Raw genomic sequence first — 6,913 nt, forward strand, 5'->3', positions numbered from 1 at the left:
GCGATCCGCTTACATATCCGTTGCTCTTCCCTTCCGGTGGACACGGTTGGCATCCAGAAATGGAACGCACAGAGTACGCGTCGCCGAGACGAGCCCGAGTTACCCAAAAACAGTATTACTCATTCGTTCTCTTCACTGGGGACCGCCAATTCAATCCGTTGCACTATGCTGGAAAACTCTTGCAGCAGTTCATAGTCGATAGTTGGTCGAAGATTGAGATGAATCGCTTGAACTTCATCAGGCAAAATCAACATCCACTCCGACTCGACACTGTCCAGGGTCTCCAGGACTATATTCTGAGCGACGATTCAGATGGTCCACCCGGTCGCAGAGTTATTTTGGCCGCTTCATTCACCGGCGGCCCGCGATATGTGGTGGCGCAATATCAGGACGCGCGATGAGTATTGTCGCCAACTACGGGAAACCTGATTTATTCATAACTTTTACATGCGACCCCGCGTGGCCTGAGATTGTTTCTAATCTTTACGACGGCCAAACTGCATCTGATCGCCCTGATTTGGTCGCGCGAGTATTCAATTTGAAAGTTAAGGCTCTTCGAGACAAAATATTGAAGAAGCAAGTTTTCGGTCAAGTTGCAGCCTACATTTATGTCATAGAATTCCAGAAACGCGGTCTACCCCACATGCATATGCTTTTGACTCTGACATCCGATTTCAAGCTGCGAACGCCAGCTGAAGTCGACAGCGTGATCAGCGCGGAGCTTTCGGACCCTGTCACGGATTCGGCACTACCGTATATCTCAAAATAAAAGGCATCCCCCAAATATAATTGAGTCCCAAGGATTACAATAATAGAAGACACCCCCCAATAGAAGACACCCCCCTAAAAAAGACACCCTCCTAAAAAAGACACCCCCTAATAGAAGACACCCCCAAACAGAAGACACCCTCCATAATAGAAGACACCCCGAAAATGCAGGACAGTCAGTGTCTTCTATTTGGGGCTGTCTTCTATTATAGTATTTTTGACAGGGTCCTGTATTAAGGGGATGCCTGCTATTGGGGGGTGTCTATTATTCGGGGGTGTCTTCTATTATAGCATTTCCGACAGTGTCTTGTATTTGGAGGGTGCCTTTTATTTGGAGATATACGGTATACAAAATAGTATCTACGTGCATGATCCACCGCCCCTGCGGGAAACGAAATCCCAAGTCGCCGTGTATGATCAACGGCCAGTGTTCCAAACATTACCCGAAAGTGTTCCGAGACGAAACTTCACTTTCCACGGAGAGATATCCGGAATACCGACGTCGGCAAGACGGCCGTTCGCTTATTTGCCAAGGTTTTACTTTTACCCACTACGAATCTGACTTAACCTTTTTAAATGAAGCGCTACTGAACTGAATTGACTCCCGACATTGGTGAGCTCCATGTGAACAGCTCGAGCTTCAAAAGCATCGAAGTCGGCATGCGATCAGCCGTGAGGGCGCGAAGCGCCCTCACGCCTGGTTGAATGGGTATATTAGCTAAGGTCTGATGATTCGATCTTCGTGAGAGAGATGGAATCGAAAGTTTCTCAGGGACTCACGCACCTGATTCCGACTGACTGAAACGACAACGAAATGTAAAGATCCTTGACTCGCCGAGATTATTTCTCCATTTCAATGATGATAGGCATTTTGTAGGGAGGAGCTGAGAGCTTCAATTTTCTCCCGCAGCTGGGGAGCTCCATCGAATGCCCAAAATCATAATGATACCGAGCTCCCCCAGTTTGGGCAGCCACCGTTCCGTTGGGATCTTGGTCGGAGAGAGGGAAGTATGATGACTTCACCATATGGGGTTTCGGATGGTCTCCGCAATCAGGTCTACATATGTCGCGAGGGATTGCGGGACCGCCGTTCCACATCCAGAGATCTGCGCTTTCCGTTTCCACAGAAATCTTCCCCCATATTCCGAAGAGCATGGAAGGATGACCCCCCACGGTGTATCGATTCTGGAAAGTTGTATCAAGGTCTGATTGGCCTGAGCTCGCTTCGTTGCCGTTTCCGTCGGGGATGTGTCTAAACAACTCAGTCGATGCTCAATTAACAACGTTCTGATTGCCCGTTACACTGCTTGGCGTCCCAATTGTTTGGCGAGAAAAAGAACAAATGAACGCGAAATTAACTCCAAACACTTGAGAGCACATGGGAGCGAGTGATTCGGAGGGGGGAACGGTCAGAACATTTGTCTCAAAACCGTTATTCGTCTCATGTGCCCTCTCATCCAAGCTTCTTCAGGAGTGGCGAAATTCTGGCTTCCGCCTTCGCCACCGGAGAAGTGTCGATCCGCTCCGACGGCCCGAGCCCGAGCTTAAGCCGTTGAAACAAAAAACGCCAACCTTATTCCTCAAACCAAATGAGCATCTTCAATTTTTTCACCATCCGAGGCCCCTATTTTCTCCTTGTCTTCGCCGCCGCGCGAGCCGTAGTTTTTGAAGCAAGAGAAAAAGTTCCGGAGAGAAGATTTCGTTCGAGCCAAGGCAATCCGCCTCTTCGCACTCGCTGGAAGAAAAAAACTCTTCCGGCAGAAAATAGGGTTTCTTCCCTTGAAATTCCCTACCCTCCGAGTGTAACGCTGCTGGAAAATCGGAGATTCATTCAACTCCGTGGAGCAGAATCCTTCCGCATGCGGCGACGATATGAACGACAGTCATTGGGATTCTCCCTCCTCCGAGACATAGTCGATGTGGGTGACAGAATGGTCCTTCCTTCCAAATGGATGAACTATGGGGAGCCGTGTAAAGGACTCCCACTAGCTGATACGTCCTGAGCCGGAACCCGATCCCGAGTTCCTGAGCCGAGTTCCTAGAGAGGGTCGCGCGCTTACTCGCACACCAGACCCGTCGCGATTGGGCGTTGTGAGAGGGGGCTCCAAAATCCCGTTGAAAATAATCGCGCAAGCGAATACGCGAGAGGTTCGGGTGACAATCCGTGCGGTCGAATGAGGTTGTCCGGACGGAAGTGCTGAAGGGGAAGAAATCAGGAAAAAAGCATGCGGGGCAATCGGAACACGAAGGAGTCTGTGATCTTCCCGCTCGACTACCACACTCAAAGCATTGCGGCGCATAACCCGAGCTGAGCCATGGAATGATTCGCTCGCGGGTCGGGTTTTGTCTGGTTCCCCCATCATCTCGGCTTTCTCTTCTGCGTTTCGTTTCAAATCTTCGTGTCGCTCAGTTTTTCAAAAAGCGAGCTTCAATCCATCCGTCGGGATCGTTGGAGGAAGTGGCAAAATCTGTTTTTACCGCGTCGAACGTGCAAGCCCACAGACAGACATACCGACCGACTGATGGAGGCAGCTACAACTACGGATGGTTTCTTTCCGAACGGCAGGAGCACCTCATCGTTTTCCGAGCGGCTGAGGCTCCGTCTTGATTTTGGGATGAGCGGATGCCCGACACCGCTCAAGCTGCTGATGGTGGAGCTGCTGCCGTAGTTCCAGCATTGTTCATGTGATGATTAGAGTTCTGGCACAATTTATTCAGCTCGCGGTAGCCGCAGCACGACGAGCAGCGGTAGTAGTGAAAGTAGTCGCCGACCAGACAATGGGGTCTAGGACGATTCGGCGGAAGCGCCCGGTTGCCGTAAGTCCTGGAGGCTCGCGATTCCCATTTGCCGCCTAATAGAAGAAATCCAGAGACCCGGTCCGCGAGCGAACTGATACGAGAGCCTGTAATCGGTATTCAGAGAGGAGCTGGAATCTTTCTGACCGACTATGTAGCGTATTCTGAATGCTCTTTGGGGAAACTAAAAATCGATTGGCGAAAGGAAAGACCTGAGTTCAGTGAAAGGTGGTATATTAAATATATATTAGAGTATATTACAGCATTCTAATATGCGCCACACGGCGCTGCGCCGAGCCAGCGGCGCTGAAAGCCTCGATTCCGTCAACTAAACCGGCACCAGCCGCGTTATCGGTGTCGACCACGCCGTCTGAAGCAAATCGACCGGCACTGCGATGGATGGAGCCTCCGCGGGATGAATGAGTCTTTGAGCACAACAAGCAGAACAACAACAACATCACTGATATTCTTTCTCTATAGTTTGGTCTTAGCCGGTGCCACTGTCGATGAAGATGAAGACGTTGAGACCCGGTGCGAATACGAAACAGAAGTACTGTACTTCGTCAGAGTCGGGGCCGCTGTCGTTGTCGATGTTGAGGTTTTCCGGCTCGTCGGCGGGGTTGTGATTTTGGTCTCGATGAAGTCAGCGCTGCCCTGGTCCATCCTCGAAGAAATCTGTGGGTTGGTCGTCGTTAGACTCACGTGAGGCATGGCGTCGCTAGAGCCCAAAATTTCGCTAACTTGTTTTTCGTCGGCTCGAGCGAGTTTCCCCGAAGTCTGGTTTCCATATCATACCTGGGGAACTTCTGTAGTGGGGAGCATCGGCCGGATCTTCTGCCGGCTGTCTTCCGGCACGCAAGCAACTTTTTGTGCGCGTTCGCAGAGTTTTTGTTTCTCATTGAAAGCCGTTCCGTTGGGGCACATGAACGTCTGCGTCAGAGTTCTCTTGGAACACTGGTGATATATCTGGGAACAGAAGTCAATGTTAGCACAACAGGATCGGGGGCCACTGGAAGCGAGAATGACAACGAGGGCGACAACGGTGCCGGTGGATGGACGGCAAGATTTTGGCGTGATGCGCGAACAACCATGAGATCTTGGAGAGCATGTCTCCACTATCGGATCCGAACATGGCCCGCAACCTTGATTGAGATCCCGAGCGTGAGTCGGGGCTTTCTTTCAACAACCGTTCCGCATCTAATTATCTGAGTTTCCAATGGCTACCAGTTCTCGAAGCACATCTGAAGCTATTCTGAGGTTCCGATCAATTAAAGCACCGTGTTCTGATTCTTTCCTGCGGCGGCGAAATTTACCATATCTTCTCCATCACGGAACGAATGCTGGGCCCCAGAGTGTGACTTCTCGCGACACGTGTGGCTCAGGTTGTATAGACTTCCGTACGAGCAAGTCAGAGTTCCAAGACTAGGGCGACTAGGGCAACATGCTAGAGCCGCCAAAAAAGGCGAACAGGGGAGAGCCACTGCATTCGCGAGCTCTCGACGGACATAAGGTGCTCACCTGACACTTATACTGTCGATTGGCGTAATATCCCGAACGTCTCCCTGCGCAAGAAAATTCTATGATTTGTTGACTCTTACGAGCGTAGGAGGCCTGATCTTGATGCGAAGAGATCCTTTTGCGATTGTTCTTCTCCAAGAACATGGTCGTCGGCGATATCTGCGGCGGCGACGGCGGCGGAGGTGGCAGAGGAGGTCCCGGTATGAACGGCTCAATCAACGGCGGGAGCGGTGATGATGGGGGCGGTGAGAAATTCCCAGTAGGGAAAGATCTGCGAGCCACTTTGACCGATTCCGAGACTTTCTGAGCTTGTGGTGGAAGAGGTGGCGGCGCCCATCCGGAACTAGAGCTAGCTCCGAATTGGAAGCCCTTGTCGTGGAAAACTGACTGGGCGGGATCGAATATCTGGAAATGATTCATCGATGATTGTGATTGAGGCGAGGGGATCTGGGCTTGGCTGTGCAGAGATGGGTTGGGGGTCGTGGGTGCCCCTTGGTGTTTTTGGTCCTGGTTCATCGAGTTGAGTACGATCCGGATGGTCGGGGCACTGGTGCTGCTCTCCGATAGAAAGGATTTCCCGTGAGGCTGAGGATTGAAGAGATTTGATTTTTTAAAGCGACAGGCAGATACAAAGAATCAGCCTGACAAGTCGAGCTGGAATCGGGAAGCCTTATTATGCGGAGCTTACTTCTTGGTGCTCGAGTGAGCGAACGTTCTGGAGGACGAAATGGCCCGGGAAGTCCGGTTGATTCGATCGGAATTTCTGGCTCGACTGTCCATCGAAGCTATACGACGGACCGGCAGAGCCCTCCATGTTGTTGACGAAGACTAGTTCGGGTTGCGAGGGTCTCGAGGATATGCGTGAATTGAGTTGATAGCCCCCAGATCCGATCGACGCGTGCAATGCGCTTATCGAAGGCGAGTGATAGGACGGTGCGTCTTGAACCATCTCTTCGTTTTTGAGCAACATTCTCCTCTCGTTAGCTGATGGGTACTCTCGGGACGAATCAAAGTAGACCACTTGAGGTTTCGTTCTCGACTTGAAAGAGATCTTCGGGCTATCGGAGCCCTCTTCGCTAGACCCATGATCTTGACCGCGACCCAGGAATTCCTCTTCGTCTATGACGATCGGTCGTCTCTTACGCGACTTGACCTTAATGTATACGGGTTCGTCCTCGGTCGACGCATCTTCAAGAGAGTCATTGTCGTAGATTGGGCGACGTCGACGCGTTTTTCGGCCGCTACCCGAAGATGGGCCCGAGTAGTAGGTCGTTGAGCCGTGAGGGGGCGGGGGACCAGCTACGATATTCGGGAACACGAAGGGATTCGGTGGTCTTGGGAAAGGGGCAAAGGGATTCCCATATGGCATGGGAGGGGGGTATAAAGGTGGTGGGTGCGGCATGTGTGGCGGAGGGAGCATTCCCGGGTGATTAGGGGGTGGGGCTTGACCTCCAGCGTAGACATGTGTCACGGAGGGATCTTGATTGGTCGCTGCAGGCTTCAATTCGTTGGGGGTATCCTTCTTGGGTCGATTGAAGCTCGGCCATCGCAGTCGAGGCAATTGAGGGAACTTTAAGATTTGACTCTCAACAGAGTCGATGAAACTTAGTGGTCCTAAAATATTCCGGGCGCACCGTTAGAATTCAGCGATGCGAAGGGACTCGACAGACCAGAGAAAATTCGTGACAGGAAGATAAGCGGAGGGCGATCTTCGAGAAAGAGATCTAATATGCGAGCAAATTTTCTCGTCTCTCTCCAATCACTCGATCCGAGTGAGCGGAGGCCGGACCCCCATCGACCGGGAAAACTGACTTGTCGATTGGCTTCCCAT

General features: G+C 51.5%; 1 protein-coding gene and 1 pseudogene across 1 annotated transcript; one reads left to right on the top strand and one right to left on the bottom strand.

Moving 5' to 3' along the window:
• The first annotated feature begins 59 nt into the window (after positions 1-59).
• Positions 60-1,364, top strand: LOC108864315 (uncharacterized; annotated as a pseudogene).
• A 2,674-nt stretch (positions 1,365-4,038) lies between these two features.
• On the bottom strand, positions 4,039-6,913 carry LOC114828250 (formin-like protein 5). Its single transcript, XM_029111599.1, is given in 5 exon segments — positions 4,039-4,239; positions 4,360-4,530; positions 5,083-5,667; positions 5,738-6,696; positions 6,895-6,913. Coding segments are annotated over 5 exon segments (1,935 nt in total).

Source organism: Galendromus occidentalis, unplaced genomic scaffold, assembly GCF_000255335.2.
Source record: "Galendromus occidentalis unplaced genomic scaffold, Mocc_1.1 scf7180000077451, whole genome shotgun sequence".
Taxonomy (NCBI): Eukaryota; Metazoa; Arthropoda; class Arachnida; order Mesostigmata; family Phytoseiidae; genus Galendromus; species Galendromus occidentalis.